General features: G+C 38.0%; 3 protein-coding genes across 3 annotated transcripts; all 3 read left to right on the top strand.

Moving 5' to 3' along the window:
* Positions 1–5,483: 5,483 nt before the first annotated feature.
* LOC101310153 (pectinesterase/pectinesterase inhibitor PPE8B-like) lies at positions 5,484–8,467 on the top strand. The gene is made up of 3 exons (XM_004287634.1): positions 5,484–5,926; positions 6,427–6,951; positions 7,475–8,467. The coding sequence occupies exons 1-3, from the start codon at positions 5,611–5,613 to the stop codon at positions 8,176–8,178; spliced, it is 1,545 nt and encodes a 514-aa protein (XP_004287682.1). The 5' UTR covers positions 5,484–5,610; the 3' UTR covers positions 8,179–8,467.
* Positions 8,468–12,271: 3,804 nt separating this feature from the next.
* On the top strand, positions 12,272–14,905 carry LOC101309866 (probable pectinesterase/pectinesterase inhibitor 12-like). The gene is made up of 3 exons (XM_004287633.1): positions 12,272–13,220; positions 13,434–14,171; positions 14,806–14,905. The coding sequence occupies exons 1-2, from the start codon at positions 12,272–12,274 to the stop codon at positions 14,120–14,122; spliced, it is 1,638 nt and encodes a 545-aa protein (XP_004287681.1). The 3' UTR covers positions 14,123–14,171; positions 14,806–14,905.
* On the top strand, positions 14,691–16,918 carry LOC101298749 (probable pectinesterase/pectinesterase inhibitor 13-like). Its single transcript, XM_004288968.1, has 3 exons — positions 14,691–15,830; positions 15,923–16,083; positions 16,218–16,918. Exons 1-3 carry the CDS (start codon positions 14,911–14,913, stop codon positions 16,916–16,918), a joined length of 1,782 nt encoding a protein of 593 aa, XP_004289016.1. The 5' UTR covers positions 14,691–14,910.
* The last annotated feature ends 7,068 nt before the right edge of the window (positions 16,919–23,986 follow it).

Raw genomic sequence — 23,986 nt, 5'->3', positions numbered from 1 at the left:
ATCTAGTGATGTTATTTGGCAACTAAAATGTAATTATGGGATCAACTTTATTTTTGTTATCAATCACATCAAAAGCTTCGGTGACCTGGTCCTTCATCTTCATCCTCATCTTCTTCTTTGGTTCTTGTTTCTATGTACGTATATGGTTCTGAGAGCAACTCCATCAAATTATTTTGTCAAATTCAAAATTAGACACACTTTGTTGAGTTAATCTAACAGTTGTTATGATGTAACGTACCCCTTTGAAAATTTTGAGTGATCAAGAATTCTATAAAGCGAAGACACTTATAATGAGTTCTCTACAACTTTGTTCGAGAAAAGTATGAATGAATGCAAAAGAGTATGTGAACCAATTGCTAGTCTAATAGTTGTTCTGGTGTGGATGCTGCACAACATAACGAAATTTTTTATCGACGAAGAACTCTACAAAGTGAAAGTTATATTTGCAGTGATTTCTTTAAAACTTTGTTAGGAAAATGCACGAACGAATGTAAAAGATTATGGATGGTGAGAACACAAATACATTATTATCCTAGAATGGAAGAGAGAAAGGAGAGTTGCTTATGCTGCTTATGTATCAAGAATTATTGATTCATGATGCATGATAGATAGGATCAAAGTTGTGGAAACTACGTGGCGTCACTTTCCCATAAACTAGAGAGTACACACAGAATCACATTGAAATCAATCTCTTCTGAATTCGGAACCTGTCATTTTCATCTTCCTTTTGTTTCTCATGATTCTATCCATCAATCGAAGCAGCTAGAAGACCAAACATTTCAAGAGAGCAAAGATTATATTTCTTCTCGATCATCGTCTATCCGTCTAAGAAGCCCATCTATATATTTTGGCTTCCTAGAAAAACTGTTTGCTTGAAAAGTTGAGCTTGGCTCGATTCACATTGAAGAAATAGGATTAGCAAATGAGCTTACTATACAGTTTGTGTCGATGTGCTACATACATGACTATTTGTTTATATTTTGATTGTGTGATATCATTTGTGAGAGACTGATATGAACTTGCTACAATTTCAAAATAAATGGTTGCATTTTCTTAAGCACGTATTATTTGGATCCGAGTCTGGAGTCGGGTCTGGGTGTGGGATCCGAGCGGACCTTGGGCCTGGGATCAACCCAAGTTCTTCTTTTGGACCTATTGCCACTTTTGTGGTTATGGCTATCTCTTTGGCTTTGGTATTGGTTGACTGACCCACAGTTATGGTATCTGTTCGTCAAGGATCGTTTGCCAATACGGTCTTGTCTAGAATCACCCTTGGTTGGCTTCGATTCTTCAGGTGGAAGATTGTCCTCATTCCGATGCCGGAATGATTCTTATCATTTTGTGCATTGGATTTGTGTGGGTAGTCAAACCACCGACTACTCACTTCGCTCAACGGCTGCAATCCGTAAACGTATAACCGAGTCTAGGTGTTATTGTTTTAGCGCCGATGCTCATGTTGCAATTTTACTTTCGTATCTCTCTTATTTCTGGATGTGGTTTCTACATCATCTATCTGTAATCTTTTTCTTATAATAAAGTATGACCTCTTTCATTCAAAAAAAAAAAACACTTATTATTAAGCGGGTCAGCTCAAGGTTAATCCAAATATCAAGTGTCACGAACTTTAAAAGCTAATTGAAAATGACTTTGTTTTTTTTTTAATGAATAAAGACCAATGCAGGCTGTGCAGCTTCCCTGAAGCCTTGACTAACGAAACTGTTAAATATAACAGAGAAACATTACGGCCCAACCCCTTATTATTACGATAACAGGATCATAGTTCCGTGTACCAATTGGAGTTGTATTAAGCTAATTTGGAAGAAGCTGGCCCATAATAAGGATTTTTATACAAATGACTCGAACGAAAGCAAATGCTCCAGTGTCCATCTTTTCTTTACACAGAGATGGGCTAATGATAACTATGCTAGAATCAGTGCAGCCTCACTTGTCCATGGTTGCTAGTGTAATCACTAAATCAAGCCCATTACGAATATCTTAAATAATATTGTTCGACGTGTTGTACTCCATATTCTCACAATTTGGTTTAGATTTAACTTAGATGTATAATGTGCAAAACACGTTAAATTTTGATACATGGATTCACCTGGAACAGTACCAAGGCCCTTCTTTCACATTTCTTAGTTTTTCTCTTTCTTTTTTTTTTCTTTTTCAAGAAAGTTAAGAAGAATGAAATCGAATTTCATGTATAATTAAGCTCCGACAATACAATGGATCAGAGTGCCTAAAATGGTCCGGTTTAACCGAATATATGCTCGTGTTGGTGTTGCTAAGCCCTTTCGCTTCTTGAATTACTGAGAACAAACTTTCTACCATCCTATAATGGCTTTTCGTAGCTAACAAATAATCTTCACCAAACTGGGTCAGCATATGTAGCGCGATCCGAACGCAATTACATGTCTCAAGTACAAGCTAGTGGTTAGTGCAGTTGAGAAATTCCATTGAGAAATCAATATGACAGGGGCTCAACTGCTCAAGGTTTCAATGGCATTGCAGTACTCCCCCAAAGACAATCCGACAGATCGGCATAAAAGAGAAAGCGAAGATTTCCCTAACAATGAAAAGTCCAATATTATAGCGGTAGCTGTGGTTGGGTCGACCTCGAGCCATGTCAAGAAGCTCCAATCCACGGCATATATGTTTGAATGTTCTTCATCCCATTAACTTTAGGAGGTACTCTATTCTGCTTGGAGAGAAAAGGGAAAGGGAATCAGATCATGAGGTGGTTGTTCATATCCAATCATAATTACACCAAAGAGACGAATCGCCTACATGTTTAAGCACATGAGAACTTAAAGTTATGGGGTATACCAGCTATATATTCTACGTTTGGTGCATTGAACACATTAAAATGAAATCGCATTTTGATATGTCAAAAGGCAACATTGCATTGTCCCTTTCCAAAAATCAATAGATGGGGTCATATATATATGAAGTTATGAACATGATGAAGCAATAGTATTTGTCCGGACATATTTACGATAACGATTAATCGTGAGAATTAAGAAATTTATGAACATGTTATGTTACTTCGAGTTGGTATAAGATAGTGATTCATCTTTCATTTAGAGTTTATTAGACAAATACAACGCGTAATTTTGTTCAATGGTATGTCATATATCTCATTAATTTAGTGTTATGAATTATACAGTTTCACGTCATAGTCTTAGCTATCAAGGTTTGTTATTGAGACGTTACGCATCATATATGTTTTCGTTTTGTTTTATCCCAACCAAATGAGTAATGTTAGAAACTATAGCTGTAGCAATATTGTTCGTAATATTGCTAGCTGGCCTCCCTGAGTTTCTATCATCCATAAACACCCTCTCTTGTTTTTATTAACAAATAAATCCAAATCTTAAATACGAAAATAACGTGCATGTGGGATGATGCTAATAATGCCAATAGATTAACAACAACCGGAATATCCATGGCTTCTAGCTCTTCTTAACCCTCAGGAATCAATTCACAGCTAGCTTTCCTTAACAAACCCAGGCAATGCAACAAAGTCATGATGTCATAATGACGCAATATATATGATGAACTTATATATATATATATATATATATATATTCTGGGTTTTCTTGACCACCATTGAAGTAGTCGTCCAAGCTTTTAATCCAGACAAGAAGATGATGAGCTTGCAAGCTGTGGAAGAGACGCGTTTTCTTGTTAAAGAGAAGCACATGAGCCATCCCATTCTGGCTTTAATTTCCTTTTGGAAAAAGAACTGTTTATTCTGATGCTCTTACATCTCTTTCTGAACTATTTGTCTATTTATAATTCGAATTCCTTTTCTTTAATTCCGGAAAATGACACTTTCTTTTCTATATATCCATCTATATCTGCTTTCCCTTCACTTTCATTCCATTTTGTATATTTTGTATATCTATTCTTTCAAATCCTGTCGATTTTGTTATGATCTTCACCCAGATCATCAGTAATTGCTGATACTGTTGAATTTCTACAGTAGTTAAAGGTGGGTATAAAACAACTATGCATGCATGGCCAGTGACCTATTTGTCTGTGTACGTGGCTTGCATTAGTCTAAAGACTAAAGGGTTTCCAATATTTTAAGTTGATTCAAATCTTCTTAAAATTGACTGAATTTCATCACTGTGTTTGATTTAAAAATGTGAAAGATTATTCAACAAATTAATTATGTATATATTGGTCCACCCTTAGCTAGCCCTTCACTGGTTGAATGCCTTTTTATTTATTGTGTTTCTATGATTTCTATCTAGAATCTCATTGAATTTGATCCTACCTGCTCTACACAAGTGGTGTCAATTATCAGTGTAAAATCTTCAAGACTTGGATTTTGTTGATTTTTGTGGTTGTTTTATATTTTGGTCATGAATTTAATTATGTTTGGTAAAGGTAAGGAGTAGAAGTTTTGAGATCTGATTGAAGTTTGGTAATTGATGAAGACAATATAAAGAAGTTAAGGAAATTAAGGAAATGTTTCTTTCTTTCTGGATTTGAATTGCATGCTTATATGTAGACATAACATGTGCCTTTCTATCTTCATGATCCTCCATTCCATATAACTCTGCTATGATTGTTTAGTCGATCGTAGATATGGTCAGCCGAGTTTAGTAGTGTTTAATTATCATAGTATATATATATAAGTAATTGATTCTAATTACTACAAAGACTACCCAGTTTGATATTGTTATACGTACGTGCTGTGAGAAGAATCAGTTCTAACTTTTAAAATCAATCATTATGAGAAAAATCATTTCTAATATTGTTGTGAGATGAAGCAGATGAATGTTTAGTAAACTGTTTTCACCGTACCAAGTCTCCACCGTCCCTTACAACTTGAGTAAAAACATGAGTAAACCTTAATTCTAAAAAAGCAAACTATTGACTATAAAAACCATGCAAAATTATTATTCTTTTCCTTTCACTCTGGTCAATACCACTTATATATGTTGCTTATGAAATTAGCAATGTAATTGACCTAGCCTCTTTGGAATCTCAGAGTTAGAAATGACTCAACTTTGAGATATATATACCATGTTAGCATCATTACTCCTGGTCTTGGAAAAGCAATGCATGGCTTCCCAATCTCACTCTCGCTCTAAGCAGTAAACAAGCACACAGAAACCTGACCTATATAGCCCTCTCGGGTCCCCAAGTAGTAAAACCTAATCGCAAGAGTGAATCAAAATTTCAAAAAAGAAGACGTAGTCACATAACTAGCTAACTTAATCAGTACTCAATTCCAGAAATACTATATATACAGTGATGACTGACGAATGATGATGATGATGGTGATGATCAGACTGGCATTCAAAGAAAAGAAGAAGGAAAAAAAAGACACCCTCTTATAATTTTGCCTTTGCATGTGAGATTTCGAACACTTTCCTCGAATCTGAGCTGCACAGTAGAGATAGAGGACCGCCGACACTTGGATTTATATATAAATAGACCAATGCAGTCTTCCCAAAGCTGCATTTGGGCACCATGACTCCACCACCCTCTTAAATCCCCTCACCTGCCAACCTAACCACCCCCTAAGCCCAATATCTTCTGCCTTAAATATACCTTGTCCCTCCTCCCAAATCCTCCATCACTTCTTTCTTCATGGCTTCCGATCATCTAATGTGGACGCCAAGGTTTCTACTGGTGCTGGTTTTCTTATCGTTCCCATATTATGCTCAGTGTGGAAGTATCAGCAACACGATACAGTCCGAGTGTTTGAAAGTTCCCAACTCGGAGTTTGGCGGGTCGATCATCAACACCATTAATGTTTTGCAGCAGGTGGTGTCTATTCTCTCCGACGTTGCTAAGGGTTTTGGGGATTTCCGGCTTTCGAATGCCGTCGACGACTGTCTGGAGTTGATGGATGACTCGACTGATCAGTTGAGCTGGACTCTCTCTGCTACCCAGAATAAGAATGGTGAGTACTAGTAGATTTAGCATATCTCCGACTTCATTACATAATTATTTTGCAGCTTTCTAGTTTACTTTGTTGTATCATACATTCATACTTCAGGTACTGAGAATAGTATACTTGTTTTGGCAACTTTGAATTCTGGTCAATTTTCTTTTAGTTTTTGTTTTTTGTTTTTGCTTTTTGAAGTTGAGGCTTAGATTTTTTTTCTTGATATTCATTAGCTTGTAAGCGGACAAGCTTTGTTTACACTGTTCTTGACTCAATTCGATCGAAAATGCAACACAAAAAGGAAATGCAAGCTCAAAATTATTATTTCCGAATGTAATTTTGAGTTCCTAGATCTGGTATCACTTATTACATGCAAATAAAATCAATGTAATGAATCCACTTCATTTTTTCAGACACACAGATCCCAACGCACACAATTCCCTATAAGCTAGAATGAGTCCATTTTCAGTTGCTGCTAGTAATTGACAAAGAGACACAATTTGAATCACTTGCAGGTAAACATAACAGCACTGGGAATTTAAGTTCTGATCTGAGAACATGGCTGAGTGCTACACTGGTTAATCAAGACACATGCAATGAAGGACTTGATGGCACCAACAGCATTGTCAAAAGTTTGGTGTCCGGTAGCCTGAATCAAATAACATCCTTGGTTCTAGAACTACTCGGCCAAGTGCACCCAACTTCTGATCAGCACGAGTCATCAAATGGCCAAACTCCGGCGTGGTTTAAAGCCGAGGACCGCAAACTTCTACAAGCAAATGGAGTGCCTGTGGACGTTGTGGTAGCTCAGGATGGAACCGGGAACTTCACAAACATCACCGCCGCGATTCTTTCGGCACCGGATTACAGCTTGAAGCGCTATGTGATTTACGTCAAGAAAGGGCTGTATAAGGAGTATGTGGAAATCAAGAAGAAGAAATGGAACATAATGATGATCGGAGATGGCATGGATGCTACTGTGATCAGTGGGAATCACAATTTTGTGGATGGTTGGACCACATTTCGCTCTGCAACTTTTGGTAACGTACACTCTTTGCTTCTTGTTCTTCATTAGACTCTTACGACTTTGTTTCCTTAATGAACAAACAGGGGAAATTTGAAGTTCTCTTCAATTTTTGTTGCTCTTAGTCCTTGTCTATTTTTCACGTGTGTACGTTTAGGACCCTTCTTCTCTAAGACTAAATGGATATATTGTACCAGTGAGATATGAATAGTGATGTTCCAACCAATTTAGTTATGGTTACCTCATTAAAATGGTAGATAAGAGGAATATGAGACTTTAATTTAAGGTCTGTGGTCCCAATATATGCGAGCTGCAAATCTAGTGTCACACTGTCACATGGAGATGTTCATTTTTTAGTTGGTGACTTGGTGTAGGGGGATCAATTAAACCTACATAATTGTGTAGGATATTTAGGGTTTAAGATCAAACACAAGACACTTAGTGTCGACAAGTCTTTGAGTTTTGACATGTTCGACACATTTTAATTCGACATCACTCTTGATAATCTTATTTCTATCAATTCTATGTGTAAATCTCAGCTGTTAGTGGCAGAGGATTCATAGCGCGCGATATCACATTCGAGAACACAGCAGGACCGGAGAAGCACATGGCGGTGGCGCTACGATCGGACTCGGACCTCTCGGCGTTTTACCGGTGTGAGTTTCGGGGATATCAGGACACATTATACACGCACTCTATGCGCCAGTTCTACCGAGACTGCAAAATCAGCGGCACTGTTGATTTCATCTTCGGTGACGGCACTGTTATATTCCAAAACTGCCAAATCCTAGCCAGAAAAGCCTTGCCAAACCAAAAGAACAGCATCACAGCCCATGGCCGGAAGTACAAAGATGAGCCGACCGGCTTTTCGTTCCAATTCTGCAACATTTCTGCACATCCGGACTTGTTAGCCACCCCAGTTAACTCTAGCACACCTACATACCTTGGTAGACCATGGAAGGAATATTCCAGAACTATAATCATGCAGTCCTTCATGAGCAATATCATAAAGCCTGCAGGGTGGCTAGAGTGGAACGGTGACATGTTTTTGAAAACATTGTTCTATGGAGAGTACATGAATTATGGCCCTGGAGCGGGACTGGGAAGCCGGGTTACCTGGCCGGGATATCAAAAGTTTAACCAGTCCGGTCAGGCCAAGAACTATACAGTGGCCGAGTTTATTGAAGGAAACCTGTGGTTGCCCTCTACTGGTGTCAAATATACTTCAGGCTTTGGGGTTTAATAAGGATTCAAGCAGTTGATGATATAGAGTTTCACGGTTGAACCTAAATCATTTGTCCTCAAACCAATTTTTTTTACATCTTTACAGCAGTAATAAGTAATCGAGTGTCGTATATAGGGTTTTGTTATGTTGGCATCATCATGTTTTGTGTTGCATTCTATGCCTAATTAAACTATGCCGCGCATTGGTGTTGTTTGAAATTAATGTCCACAGTTTGCGACTTTGCAAATACGTTTTCATGTTAAATCATAGAGAACAATAAGTGCCTATCAATAAGTGCATTCTTTCTCTTGGAAGCAGTTGTGCTCGTGGTTTTGATTGCGATTTTGTTTTCGTTATAAAAGAAAAAGATAATTAGTCTATTGATAACAACGATATGCATGTGGAATCAATGACAATGCCGACTAATCAATACATGTAATAAGATGATAACGATGAGAAGTAAAGTATATGGTGTCACGAGTATTTATTTTGATTCTAAAATGAATGCATGGCTTCTATTTGTAACACATTAACAGCCACTGAATGCAACAAATCCATGATATCATGAAACGCGTTTGTTTCTGGTGATCGATATGGACGGGGTTTAGGGGTTTCTTGCCATTGAAGCACACTACTTGTAGCTCAAAGCTTGCAAGCTGTGTACACACGCGTTTTCACTTTAAGGCATGGGCAGCTCCTTCTTTCCCTAAAGCCATGAGCCATGCATTCTTTTAGAAAAGGACCGCGCCGTGATGCTTGATGCTTCCATCTTTTACATTCATATGTGCATTATTCCTTGCCTTTATTTCAGAAAATGACTTTCTTTCTGGCCTTCTTTCCCAACACATATAAGAGTATAATTGTTTGATCCAGTTTCTGTTTAATTATATCAAATATACGTGATTCCACATCTGTTGGTTTATATTCTCGTCCAGATCAGTCTTTTCCCAGAATATATAAGAAATATACGTACAACTAACATGCATGCATGGCCCCAAAGGACCTGGTTGTCCAAATTGTGATTATATTATCTCTATCTATACTGGATAATATCTAAGTACTGAAATAATAATAATAATAATGTACTTAATTTGGTAGTAGGTACATTATCAATGAGGGTTTATAGAGCTCAATTCACATTTGTGCTTTAAGCTTCCGCCCACAATTCGATAGCTAAACTTTGGAACAATGTTCTACTGCTTCTATTTCAGGAACTAGTTAATTATATGGTTTTTATACTTTAATACGTACAGTAACGTAATCAACTTGAACATACCAAAACATATATCTGCGTTAGATTCCGAATAAAAATTAACTTCAAATTAAGTGATGTAGATATGATAAATTTTACAGTACATCCATGTATATATGTGATATATATACATCCTATATATGCTCTTTACATGCACTTCTTATACCCCTGCCATTTGACTCGATCGCTCGGTTCAGCCAGTCAAGCTTCACTAAAGCAAATCAACACCATCACACCCCATGGCCGCAAGTACTCGAGCGATCGCGAGTCCACCAGCTTCTCATTCCACGGCCGCAAGTGCTGGCCGGCCGGCCAATTCTGCAACATATATATTATATATATATATATATATATATATATATATATCAGCTGACTCGTTCCTGTAATTAGCTGCAGCCTCAGACATATTCAAGAACCATTTTCATGCACTCGCGCAGTCTTTCTCAGTTTCTTTTGCAGTGTTATATACAGCTTGAAAGGTACGTGGCTAGAGTACCCTAGAGTGACAAGGTTCCCACTCGTTTAGGGATACTGTACTAACTACTAAGGGGATCGGAGTACATGCATCAAGCATGCATGTATGAACTATACGGGACTGAGTGAGCCGGCCGCCTGAACCGGGTTAAATGGCCGGAGTATCAAGTGTTTGGACTTTAACGAGCCGAGTCAGGTGAAGGGCACTCCACAGTAGGGCAGTTTATCATATAGCTATGAATCTTATGGTTATCCCTCTACTGGTGTCAACTGTCAAATATACTGATCGATTGGGGGATTAGCAATAGGGTTTAAGCAGTTGTACGTATCTAATCATTGATTCGATCTACTAGCTAGAATCCATTAAGCTAACTAGCTAAGGACGAGTATCCAATAAATACCTTTATATATAGGTTGGGATACGGTTCGTCGATCATATATTTGTCTGCTAGATATTATGCTTCGAAATTCTATTGAAAATAGACTTGGCAACAACTTATGTCAAGTACACGTACATAAGCTGCATGCACCATATATATATGTTTGACATTTCAAGATTTTTTCTTCTGCGCTGGATCACTTGCTTTCAGAGCTTGTGTTCCTTACTGATCACGTAATTTAATTTCAATGTATGCAGTTTGCAAATTAACTGCTTTCATCTTGGCATTACATCTTCGAAATAGAGCGACTAAGATTGCCCTTAATGTTTTTTTGAATACCTTGGTTGGAAATAAACAAGAACAACAAACATCAAATAATTCCCTTTTATACAGGGCAAGAAATAATAGTTTTGGATTATGTTACTTGAATAAACCAATTGTGTTTTTGAACTTATATTTCTTGGCCTATTTGTTAATTTCTATTGAGAACAAATTAGCATATACACCAAGTGAATCGGCGAGACAGGTACATCTGCAGACAAAAGAAGGCTATAAAACTGTTGTAAAGAATCTGGACATGTGAGATATCGGCAAATATATTAGGACAAACTCAATAATATTGATGCACATATTGTCTTTGTCCCCCGTGATTTTTCACCAGACAAACACACAAGTTGCAATGCAGCAAATATCATGTTGTCTAAACTTTCTATATGTGAAATTTGCAATGTTGTGTATTCTAGCTAGTAGTAGATGTTAACCGACACTTATAGATATGAATTTTAACTTGATATACATTTTTTGTGTGTATTTTTAAATAACGATCATGAAATCATATTTCACCGACACATGTCATACATTATTATATTCTCAATTCATGTATAGAATAAGACTAGACGTAAAATTTGCAATATCTAATATCTATTCTAGTAATGAGTTAACCGACACTTGTAGTTATAAATTTTAACTTAATATACATTGTTTGTGTGTATTCATAAATAATGATCACAAATTGTATTTCACCAAACACATGTTACACATTATAAAAATAAAAGAAAAAGAAATTATAGTAAATAAGAAAAACAGAAATACAAAAGAATAAGAAATTAAACTTTGATGATATTGGTATGCCACATCAACCGTCACGTCATGTGGGCTCTAGGTGGTTCTCCAAATAATGGTTCACCTACCATTACTCTATAATTATATTATATTCTCAATTCATGTAAAATTTAGACCAGACGTAATTCCTTTCTCCCTCTATGTTTTTGTAAGTGCATGTTTCTCAATTTGCTCATCGATCTACAATACTATCAGACTTTGCTAATAATTATTAGCTCAAGGTTTTATCCGATCCTTTGATAGTGAAATTTAAGCCATGTTAGTTCTACTTCTTTGTCTTCATCATTTGAGCTGAGACCATTCCTTTCATATCTTTTGGAAGTTTGTGAACTGAAGTCCATGTAAAGCTCGAACAACAATTGAGAGCTCACATTACCAATTTTGTACAAGGTAAACAACATGTTTCAGATTACCTTCCTCCCATACCTACTCTGAATCCTGCCAACATGAAGCTCCATTATGGAACCAAAATCAGAGATACACAGATGCATAACCTAATGAATAATTAAACATATCTGTTCTACAAGAACATGAAATACCAACATTTTCTGAATACAGTCCCCCTTCCCTTGATCCACTTTGGAACTTTTCAACGAGACAAGAGTCGCAACAATACAAATTATAAAGTCTACTGTATATTCCCGTGAGTTTAGCTTAGATGAAAACAAAAAAATTCTGATATTGTATAAATCCTTTCATATTTTTTCAAAAGCTTATAAGAATCTGTGTTACTTAATCAGTAATTAACAGTAAGCAAAACCATGCAGCTTACGTTCCCAAAGAGATTATTTATATGTCTCTCTGCAAGTTACAAACTCTTATGCTTCTCTACTCTCTTACATGTTTAAGTCAGTTTTGTCTCTCACCGAGTTTCCTATGAGCTATGGCTTCCTCCAGCCCAAAAGTGCTTTTGCAGCTTCTGCTTGTCTGTATGATCTTCTTCTCAACAACTAAGGCTCTCAACAATTCTTCTTCTTCATCATCAACAACTAATACTCTCAATCCCCATTTGTCTTCCATTAAGTCCTTCTGCAAGTCCACACCTTACCCTGATGTCTGCTTCGACTCACTGAAGCTCTCAATCTCCATCAACATCTCCCCCAACATCCTCACTTACCTCCTCCAATCCCTCCAAATCGCGCTATCTGAAGCCACAAAGCTCTCCGATCTCTTCTACAAGGCGGGACTATACTCGAACATAGTTGAGAAACAAAAGGGAGCAATCCAGGACTGCAAAGACCTCCATCAGATCACACTTTCTTCCATACGGCGATCAGTTTCTGGAGTGAAGTCATCGAACAGCAAGAAACTAAGGGATGCAAAAGCCTATCTCAGTGCTGCCCTCACAAACAAGAACACTTGCTTGGAAGGCTTGGATTCTGCTTCTGGTCCAATGAAGCCAACCCTGGTCAGTTCCTTAACTAGTACATACAAGTATGTTAGCAACTCTCTTTCTGCTCTCAAGAGTCAAGTGCCTAGTCCAAAAGGCCGTAAAAACCGGCGTCTGTTGGGAGTTCCTGCATGGATTTCTAGGAGAGATCGCCGGATTTTGGAGAGCTCCGGTGACGAATATGACCCGAGTGAAGTGTTGACAGTATCTGCTGACGGTAGTGGGAACTTCACCACCATCAGTGATGCTGTTAATTTTGCTCCAAATAATAGTTTTGACAGGATTATTATCTATGTCAAAAAAGGGTTTTATGATGAAAATGTGGAAATCCCAAGCTGGAAGACGAACATTGTTCTTCTTGGAGATGGAAGTGACATCACTGTCATCAGTGGCATCAGAAGTGTCGCTGATGGTTGGACCACTTTCAGATCTGCAACACTAGGTAAGTAGAATCTTATCAAAACAATTTTTGTTTTGTTGCATGTTCATCACTAATCTTGTTCACATTTCGGAACAGATAGGGTCATCAAATTTGTTAAGAAAATGATGAGGCAAACTATTTTCGTTCCTGTTTTTCATAAAGGTTGTTAATGGGTTTCTAAGTTTGAGCTGATTAATCACACTTGGCTTTTTCCCCAACTTCCTAAACTTTCAGCTGTATCCGGGGAAGGCTTTCTGGCAAGAGACATAGGCATTGAAAACAGAGCAGGACCAGAGAAGCACCAAGCAGTTGCATTGAGAGTAAATGCAGACCTTGCTGCATTGTACAAGTGTGCCTTCAGCGGTTACCAAGACACGATGTACGTGCACTCTTTCAGACAGTTTTACAGAGAGTGTGACATCTCAGGGACCATCGACTACATATTTGGTAACGCCGCTGTTGTAATCCAAGACTGCAACATTGTATCCAAGATGCCAATGCCGGGACAGTTCACCGTTATCACAGCACAAGCCAGGGACAGCGAAGAGGAGGATACCGGAATCTCAATACAGAATTGTTCAGTCGTGGCTGCTGATGACTTGTACGCCAACAAAGGCAGTGTCAAAAGTTACTTAGGCCGGCCGTGGAGGGTGTACTCTAGGACAGTTTTCCTAGAGTCCTACATTGATGACTTCATTGACCCGAGTGGGTGGAAAGATTGGTCTGGGGATCTAGGCTTAGACACTTTGTACTATGGAGAGTATGAAAATTATGGACCTGGTTCAGGGACGGATAGTAGAGTAAACTGGACAGGGTATCATATTATGGACTACTATGATGCCTCAAATTTCTCAGTATCAGAGTTCATTGTAGGTGATGAATGGCTGCAGTACACTTCATTCCCTTATGATGATGGCATCTGATCTACTGAAGTGTTAGTAATGTTCTTGTTTCAAAGAAATGAAGAATTCCCTGCAAGTTAAGATGGAATGTCAATGTTTCTTATAATTCAAATAGACATATAGAAGCTACAATTTGGGCATGAAGCTCTAACTGTATGAGCGGTACAGGAACAATTTAAAAACAAATGCAAAACATACAATTTACAACAATTTTTCCATTTCTAATTACATAATGTGTAACACATCATAACAGGTAAGCACCAACGCCGAATAATGTGATAATCTGACATGGTAAAAATCTGATCGTTCTAACATTATATGTGATGTGGATCTGTAATTGTCAAATATACATGACACGAGAGTAGGCATGAGTTGGTTATAGCTTAATAAGAACCTCACAGAGAAGAGAGCCTGGAATTAATTGACAGAAGTGAATTACTATGTTCATATATAGTTTTGAGTGTGGTAGAAAAGTAATTTTGGGAAGTTGAATTGTGGAGGAAAGAATTAGGGGGCAGTTGCGGTTGGAAAGGAAAGGATACTAGCTGCCATCTTCAACAAACTTGAGAGAAAAAAATAGAACACCTAAAAAACTCTCCTGACCAGACCTCTTCTGTCAATTGCCAAAATAATAATGAGACTCAAATTTCAAACAGAAAGAACAGAGAGATAGGGAGAGGAGATTTTGGTTAAAGCTGTAGCACCTTCCTCTTTGCATCTCTTTCGCATCGTATTTCCCACTCTGTTGTGTGTGGCTGGCCTGAATTGTTAAGGCAGAGTAGGCTACTCTGCCTTAGCCACCCTCATCAATGGCATTCCAGGATTTCGACCAGATAACTGAGCGGCGAAAGACCGAGAATGCCCGTAAGTTCAAGAAGAGGATTCTCATCGCAGTTGTTGCGGTGATCCTCCTTATTGGAATTATCGTTGGAGCCATATTCATTGTGAACAAATTGAAGACGCACGAGGCAACCAAAAAAGATAGCAAACCTGCTTCACCACCACCAAAGAGACCAGATTCGGATAATAATTCAACCGATGATAAGCCATCAACTTCTAGCAAGCTTGTAGAGCAGATGTGCGGGTCAACTGATTACAAGGACAAGTGCAAGGAAGTGTTCTCAAAGAAAAAGGACCCCATCTCTAAACCCAGAGAAGTCATCAAGGCCATCATCTCTGGAGCCTCCGATGAGGCCAAGAGTGCCTTCAGCAAAGCCAGCGAGGTCAGTTTTGACAAAGAGGAAGAGAAGAAAGCCTTTGAGGATTGCAAGACACTCTTTGACGATGCCAAGGAAGAACTAGAACAATCCGTGTATCAAGTTGGCAACACTACCAGTTCTGGGAAAATGAGGATCGGTCTCTTGAACAGTTGGTTGAGTGCGGTCATATCATACGGGCAAACATGCATTGATGGGTTTCCTGATGGAGATGGGAAGTCTAAAATTACCAAGACCTTGGAGGCCACCAAGGAGCTCACTAGCAATTCCCTTGCCATGATTTCACTACTTTCCGAAGTACCTGGCAGTAAATCATCATCAGGTTCATCACGTCGTCTTCTGGCACAGGACAAGAATGGCTTTCCTTCCTGGCTGACATATGACGAGCGAAGGGTGTTGAAGAAAAACGATGAAATGCCCACACCCAATGTCACAGTGGCGAAAGATGGCAGTGGGAACTACCAATCCATTAGTCAAGCATTGTCAGCCATGCCTGAAAAATACGAAGGAAGGTTTGTGTTGTGCTGTTTAATTACTTCATGCATGGAGTGGTGCCATAGAGTGCATTATGATTTTAAACAGTTGTATACTTATGAACATGCAGGTATATCATCTATGTTAAAGAAGGAGTCTATAATGAGAGTGTTACTGTGACAAAGAAGATGCCAAATGTTACCATATATGGTGATGGATCACAGAAGAGCATCATCACTGGGAATAAGAACTCGGCAGACGGAGTTAAAATGTTCCAAACTGCAAGTTTTGGTATGGCTCAACAATATCATCATAATGCATGCTCGACTTAATGCAAATAGAACATGGGGTGTAAGGGTTACCTCATTACCATGTTAAGCTGTGTATCTTATATCTTGCTCATTCCTTTCAACCTTGTATTGCAGTGGCCTTAGGAGAAGGTCTCATTGCAAAGTCCATGGGATTCAGAAACACAGCTGGTCGTGACAAGCAACAGGCAGTGGCAGCTAGAGTCCTAGCAGACCGTGCTGTATTCCTCAATTGCCGATTTGAAGGGTACCAAAGCACATTGTTTGTACAGGCTCATCGGCAGTTCTACAAAAGCTCGGTTGTTTCTGGCACCATTGATTTTATCTTTGGTGATGCTGCTGCTATCTTCCAGAACTGCTTAATTTATATCCGCAAACCTCAGGAAAACCATTCGAACACAGTTACAGCCCAAGGAAGAACAGACAAACGTGAAACCACGGGAATAGTGTTGCACAAATGCCAGATTCTACCAGAAAAAGAATTTGAGTCTGAAAAATCCCAATTCAAGAGTTACCTTGGGAGGCCATGGAAGGAGTACTCAAGAACCATAGTGATGGAGTCTACAATAGAGGATGTGATTGACCAACAGGGATGGTATGAAATGGATGGAGACTTTGGAAAAAAGACTCTATTTTATGGTGAGTATAACAACAATGGAGACAGTTCCAAGACTGATAACAGAGTAACATGGCCTGGCTTCAAGGTCCTTAACAAGGATGAGGCTATGCAATTTACTGTAGGTCCCTTCTTGAAAGGGAATGCTTGGCTCAAGAATAACAATGGTGTTCCTGTTCGATTTGGCTTGTTTGATAACTAGCCAAGGCCCTCATTTTTCATATACCAAAGGGATCAGAATTTCAAGAAAGATTAGTGGAAACATTTGTGTCTCGAACGTAAGTGATGTTGTCAATTTCTTATTTCAGACTGATGATCAACCAGGCAGGGAAACTGACAACCTGTTGTATCTTGCAACACACTAATATACATTAGCCTTAACATAAAAATGAAATACGTGCAACAGATGTTCGTCTTGTAGAAAACTAAGAAATGCTAGCGAGGTCGTACTTGTACTCAAACACTGAATGCTAGGTTTCAGAACTTTGTCACAAAAAAGTGGAGACGTTGTCCATTGTAGTTGAAGGGGTGTATTTTGGTGCTTCAAAGTAGAAAATGGATCATCATTTTCTACTTATTTTTGGTAAAGCTCAGTTTCAAACTTTCAATCCAAATCCCAGAGTTCTCTCACTTCTCTTCTCTTGTATATTTTAAGTTCAATAACAAAAACACAAAGATATAGATAACTCTTATATTTACAATACAAGGTCATTACTTCATATTAAAATCAAACACAAACAGAGAAGGATCATATCCTCAAGGGCAAATTTCAATGCGGTAACTAAACTATGAATCTGAAAACCAATAACCCATTTTGAACAGGGAGGCCTTCATTACAACAACCATATCATTAGCTTTGAATGCAAAAGATAAATGAAACTTGAAGAGAATCTTAATGAATAAAGCTTCAACTTTCAGTTACTATTACCTTCAAATTTCTATATTTCTCATTCTCTAAATGGGTATGAATTCAGTAATTTTAACTTCTTGGAACAGTAAAAAGACAGAGACTTTCTCTTTCTAAGAGATTCATGGTTGATAAACTTAAAGTAGCAACCTTTAAATTCTTTGAAGTCATAGATATAGTAAGAGAAAGCTTACAAGTTGAGCTGTTGAAACATCATAATTCACAAGAACTCAATATTGCTTTGTGTACAACTGACTTGGTTGCTCTGCAGTTGAAGAACAATGAACCCAGAAAGACTGCTCCGCCTCACTGCCTGTATCAGTAATCAGTTTTAGGCTTTTAGCTATGCCTATGTGGGCCAGGATTTTTTGGGCTTGTGTGGCACTTTTTCACTGGCCTTTTTTGTGTCTTTTGGCCCAGTCCATTTATGTCTTGAACTATTTTTCAGCTATTTCTTTGAAATTGAAATTGGGATTATAGAGATAGCTTTTGAAATTTGAATTGTGTCGGGAAAAAAAATTGAATTTTAGTTTGGGAAAATGCTCATTTAGTATTAATTTAAACCTCTTATTTTTCATTCCAATGATAATCTTTTTCATGTGCCCATTTCAATATATGGTACCCTTTTTTATGCCCAAATGCACAAATATTTACTAAAGTCTTAACAAACCATATTATTTTAAGACTATTTTACTCTCACCCCTTAAACATGCATAGAGAGAAAAAGTGGAAGAGAGAGAATAATTGGCCGGAACCTCACCGGACTCCGGCCACCAGCCGCCAGACTCTGATCACCGGTCGCCAGACTTTGGTTGTCGGATTTCCCCAGTCGCCAGATTCCGATCATCAGTAACTCGGTTACTAACCCCCAATAACTCAAATTTTCTCCGGTAACTCGGTTACTGACCCCCAATAATCAGTTACAGACCCTCAATAACTTGGTTACTGACCTTCAATAATCAATTATTGACCTCTAATAACTCAAATTTTCTCTGGTCGTCGGATTCTCATCACCGGTAACTCAGTTACTGACCCTTAATTATCAGTTACTGACCCCTAATAACTTGGTTACTGACCCCTAATAATTAGTTGCTGACCTCTAATAATCAATTATTGACCCCCAATAACTTGGTTACTGACCCCCAATAATCAGTTACTGACCTCCAATAATCAATTATTGATCCCTAATAACTTAGTTACTGACCCTCAATCAGTTACTGACACCCAATAATTGCTTACTGACACTCAATAATCACTTACTAGCCTTTAATAATAAGATTACAAACCTCAAATAATCACTTACCAACCCTTAATAATCAGATTACAAACCTCAAATAATAACTTACTGACCCCAATATTCAAATGTAAGGATAAAAAAAAATTAAAAAAAAAACTCTAACTGACTTGAGTTCTTCTCTGGGCACCCACCTTCCCCGACGGCGAGCACACCGGCCTCCTCCACGGACCCCGGCGCACCTCACTGTGCAGAACAAGCGCCGGCAAACAACGCCCTTCCCCAGCCACGATCCAGCCCGAATCGAACTCCAACCCTGAGCGCACCCCGGCAGCACCATCATCTCGGCACGAACCCAGCCCATCGTCGACGCACTCCTGCCCTGCGCCGCCCAGCTCCGAAACGACATGGATTTGGCCGCGATGGTTGAATCAGACAGATTGATGAAGTCGAGGTGACGACGGCGTCCGTCGTCAAGGCTGCGGCGGCATCCTTCGTCGAAGAGAGAGAGAGAGAGAGAGAGAGAGAGAGCTGTGTGGAAGCCTGGCCAAGACATGGATTGACCGCGATGGTTGAATTGGAACAGATCGGACGAAGTCGGGGCAAACGGGCGGCGTACCGGTCGTCGAAGGCTGNGGCGGCGTCTGGTAGTTGAAGAAAGNGAGAGAGAGAGAGAGAGAGAGAGAGAGAGAGAGAGAGAGAGAGAGAGATTGCATATGAGAATGAGAGGTGAGAGAGAGGAGATAGATAATAAGATTAGGGGTAAAAATGTATTTTTGTTAAGAAACATTGGAACGGGCTAAACAAAATGTTTTTCATGGAATTAGGCTATGAAAACCCTATTGTTGTGTATTTGGGCATTTTCCCTTTTAGTTTTGTATCCATATACTTGGTGCTTAAGCTTCTTGGACCATTGGTATAATTTTTATTTTTCGTTACATACAAATATTATTTTGTGTGACGTTTGCGCTAATTATAGTATGTATTTATGTATCTAATATAGCACATTAGTTTTCTTGGAGTTGTCAATTTGTAGTTTGTAGCAAGTACTTTGTTTTGTGTGTGAGTGGTTCTCAGATCATTCAGATTTCGATCGTTTCGTGTCGTTATTGACTTTAAGTCTAATAGAATCATTCTATAATTAAAAGTAGAAAAAAAAAAGATATACATCGGTAAGACGGTGACTAACTCGTAATTATATAAATGAGTTGCATCAATCACATTCAATTGCATGTGCTAATGTCCCTTGACTGATCAAAACAACACATCACAAACAATAAAAGTTGCCTAGTCCAATATCAAAGGTTCTGCCAATGCCACTATTTCTTTTCTGAGTATGACCAATGACCCACTATAACTATATGACAATTGCAATGTGACCTAATTGAAATATTCAAAGTAGTACGCCACTCGTACACACGTACTATACCTCAAACCTTTCTAAAACATTTTCAAAGCTACACGCAAACTAAACTCCCATTGTCAACACAATTTTAACGAAAACATTATTTCACTTTTTATTAAACATTTCACAGCGACTTGTGAAAGTCACGATATAGAAAGACAACTTTTAATATCAAAGTAGTAATCAACGTTGACACATCACGGAAGTCATGATCAGAAGATTGAGATATATGAACATATCCATAATGGGATATATGAGATATTACTTATGGATTTATAATGGTTTATAACCATTTCATCTATTTTTAATTAATTTGTGATGTAAATCTCATATTACTTTGTCATATTGAAAACCTGACAATAGGTGTGCTCTCCTATTACATCAAATTGACTCGAATTCTAATGAACAAGGAGTAATACTCTTTGCTCTTCGATCGTGTCAGTAATTTCATATATGACACAAATTACAACTCTAGCTAGCTAGGGCATATCATTACAATAGTACTCGTTGGAGTTCTATATATACTATTAATCCATTACCGAAGATCAACTACCGTTGATAAAGAAAGATAAACAACCGTGTGTAAATTTTTCTACTTTCCTAGTGTCAAACTAACCGAATCCTAATTGTATAAACTTTGGTTAATTAAAGAGGTCATATCACATATTCATATTAAGATCAATTCAATGTTATTTTTTATGGATCCCATGACAGGGATTGACCTCCAAGATGTTTGAAACCATCCATTAATTCTCTCGAGTCGACGGCCAAACTGGACCGCTGCTTATCAAACCTGTTCAATCAAGCTTGGTGGTTGAGATGCATAATAGCACGATACTTGATCATATACAAACTAAAATACGTCCATATAAAAAGTGCATGCCTCATGTCTCAAACGGCCTGATAATTGTTCAAACTAGCTACGACGTACTTGGCATAAAAAGTGATGTTTGAAGCATTTCACCTGCAGGGACCTTTTTTAGAAAAAAGAACATATGTCGTGCTTCAATTTTCATTGCGCAAGGCTTTCCCTATCCTACCGACAGAGATTTCTTGAATCCCATGAGTTAACTGCATGTAATAGCTAGCTATTACCTCGTAAACTTTTACAGCGATTTTACTCCCCGTTGATCGATCTTTTTCAAATCATATTACCATCTATAAGAGGTAATGTAAGCTTAGCTTCAGCGTGTTCTCGATTAGGGGCCACTATTCGAAAGTGTGAAAGAACCAGATGACATGTATCATGCTGCATTGCTGCATTAGCTGCAGATGGATACAGAAACATATCATGGGTTGGTTATCGTTGTGTCGGATGGTATTTAGTTTCTTTCGCTTCTGCATGTATGGTCTAATCTGATATATAAATCGATCGTTTTCCATACTTCATAATTGGTATTTGGTTTAGTACGTGGAAAATGCTGAAGAACCTGGAAAGCTCTTACTTCTGCTACGTCCTACGTACAGCGACCAACCTAATAATGCACTTTCAGTGCGCACTAAGCTTCCAGTGCGCACTTCCTCAAAGCTAGGTTGTTCTAGACTAGGATTTCTCATAGAAATTTCTAATTAGAAATGGAGAGTAATCAACCAATAAGATTACTGGTTGTACCTGGCTGGCATAGGAATTACATGCACGGATAAGGTTTATATGGTGTTGATTAAAAGGTGTAAAGGTTTATAATTCGACTTAAGTGAATATGACTGCCACTTTTCGAAAACGAGATTCAAGATGTAACATATAGTCTTTCGATTCCGGAAGCTCATGATTCCATAGGTAAAATGACAAAAGCTATTGACGCCCGTCTATGCTTTTAGCACGATCTCCTTTGTCATGCTATAGCTAGCTTCATCTTTTTTTCCCATCAAGATTAGGACTAGTTGTTGACTTTTTGATGAGTTCTATCAAATGTCCAAACATAATTATGTCATTTCAATCCTTACATACTTTCAATAACATTTTCCAATGTGAAATCTTTATCAACCCGTATGTAACGTTGAACTTTCTAAAAAAAAGAAAAAACAAATCATTTATTATCTGAAAGTAAGAAAAAAAAACAAATCAATTTGAAATTTGATCATCAAAACAAAACAAGGGATCGTGCGGTTCTTTCACTTGTGGGGATTTCTTCAACCATATATATCTATAATTTGGTTTGGTCACTATATCCTCAATGATCGAACGTAGTTCCTACTGCAGTACTGCCCTTAAAGAGCAAATCCATCCTAACCCCAAAAGCAAGTCCTAGACCTCGTCATGTCAAACGAAAACCAAACCAGAAAAAAACCTTCCTCCATCCATAAAATTTCTTTCACTTTCACTTGGGTCAGATCCGGGTCATCAGGGTCTGACCCAGTCAATGAAAAATGAAGACATGGGCCTTCATCGCCACATCAGCCAAGCAACAGGGCTCCACTATTGTATCGGCCATGTAAGGCAACAACTGACGCAGACCTTGCATGCGTGTCAGCGTGTGTTTCACTATCCTTTCATATTCACCTGTGTTGCACTTGTTGTTGCAACATGCAAGACAAACCCCCACTCTCTAAGGACATGTGTCAAAGGGTTGTTGGTTGGTTTGAATATTTAAATGGATTTCTACAAATAAATTTTTTACCCTAATTTCTTTAAGCATTTCATAATTAATTAGTTAATGAAAAAATTAGAATATGCTACCAAAAGTCACCCATTGGCTACAAATAATTTTAGAAAACTTTTGGGTGTTGTTTATCCTAGTTTGAATTAAATTTTATAGTTCCATATGTCATGGTATTTATTTAATTTGATGCTAAATAATATTTTAATTAATATAAACTCTTGTATACATCATACTTTAATATCTACATAAACTAAATATACTTTTTTTTGTGTGGTAAAACTAAATTTACTTAAGTTATATATTTTCGTTAGTATTTCTCATTTATTTGCATTATAAACCTTTATTAATTAATAACAAAAGTAACATAAAATTCAATAAATCGTAAATACCACGTGGGGACCCAAGTCACACCCGTGATCCAAGCCTTCCCCAATGATCGAAGACTTATGGGTGGATGTGCTCTAAGGGGTTAGTTGGTATTTTCATGCTAATTAATCACAAATTTACAACTAATTAGGGTTCGTTTACAGAGCTTGAAAAGTTTACATGTGGGTGTATCGTGTAATAAAAGGAAGTGTTTCGATACTTCAGGAATCAAACTGCAACTGATTGATTATCTATGTATCCATGAATTGATGCATTAACAAAACTTTTCGTTGCCAAATTGCCATGATCAATTTGCTTCTAATTCAAGCTTCATTTTCCGATCGAGCTAGAGGAGGGGTTTGGACTTCGTAACCGTATGTGGAAAAGAGCATCCATGTATCATACAAGGTCGTTACAGAATCATAATCAAGAATAGTGAAGGTATATGTACTATATATCGAGCTGGACGATCCAGAATATGTGCCCACAGAAATAATTCAGAAGGAATGATGACACAGACAGTCGAACCCCATTTTCATTTGTTATGGGTGACACCCCACCAGCATTGGAATGACACCTTTGCATGCATTTAGGGTTCCGACTGTAGAGACCTTGCCCATTTTCCCGCCCTATAAATCTCAGGCCCCATTCTCAGCTGGCTATAACGCACCAGTTTGTTTGATACCTCACTAAATTTTAGGTACCTCTCTAAAGTTTAGGAAATATGTTTCAGTTTGTGGTGATAGGGTTCCTTTTGG

This window comes from Fragaria vesca, linkage group LG1, assembly GCF_000184155.1.
Source record: "Fragaria vesca subsp. vesca linkage group LG1, FraVesHawaii_1.0, whole genome shotgun sequence".
In the NCBI taxonomy this organism is placed as follows: domain Eukaryota; kingdom Viridiplantae; phylum Streptophyta; class Magnoliopsida; order Rosales; family Rosaceae; genus Fragaria; species Fragaria vesca.
Note: the sequence above shows the minus strand (reverse complement) of the source record. Positions and strands in the feature narration are given on the sequence as shown.

What these genes read in the sequence shown, in the direction of transcription:
- LOC101298749 (XM_004288968.1), top strand. Translation starts at nt 14,911, where the DNA reads ATGGCATTCCAGGATTTCGACCAGATAACTGAGCGGCGAAAGACCGAG. An exon ending in CCTGAAAAATACGAAGGAAG is followed by an intron (nt 15,831 to 15,922) that starts GTTTGTGTTGTG and finishes ATGAACATGCAG; the next exon opens with GTATATCATCTATGTTAAAG. An exon ending in GTTCCAAACTGCAAGTTTTG is followed by an intron (nt 16,084 to 16,217) that starts GTATGGCTCAAC and finishes CTTGTATTGCAG; the next exon opens with TGGCCTTAGGAGAAGGTCTC.
- LOC101310153 (XM_004287634.1), top strand. Translation starts at nt 5,611, where the DNA reads ATGGCTTCCGATCATCTAATGTGGACGCCAAGGTTTCTACTGGTGCTG. An exon ending in TGCTACCCAGAATAAGAATG is followed by an intron (nt 5,927 to 6,426) that starts GTGAGTACTAGT and finishes AATCACTTGCAG; the next exon opens with GTAAACATAACAGCACTGGG. An exon ending in ATTTCGCTCTGCAACTTTTG is followed by an intron (nt 6,952 to 7,474) that starts GTAACGTACACT and finishes TGTAAATCTCAG; the next exon opens with CTGTTAGTGGCAGAGGATTC.
- LOC101309866 (XM_004287633.1), top strand. Translation starts at nt 12,272, where the DNA reads ATGGCTTCCTCCAGCCCAAAAGTGCTTTTGCAGCTTCTGCTTGTCTGT. An exon ending in TTTCAGATCTGCAACACTAG is followed by an intron (nt 13,221 to 13,433) that starts GTAAGTAGAATC and finishes CTAAACTTTCAG; the next exon opens with CTGTATCCGGGGAAGGCTTT.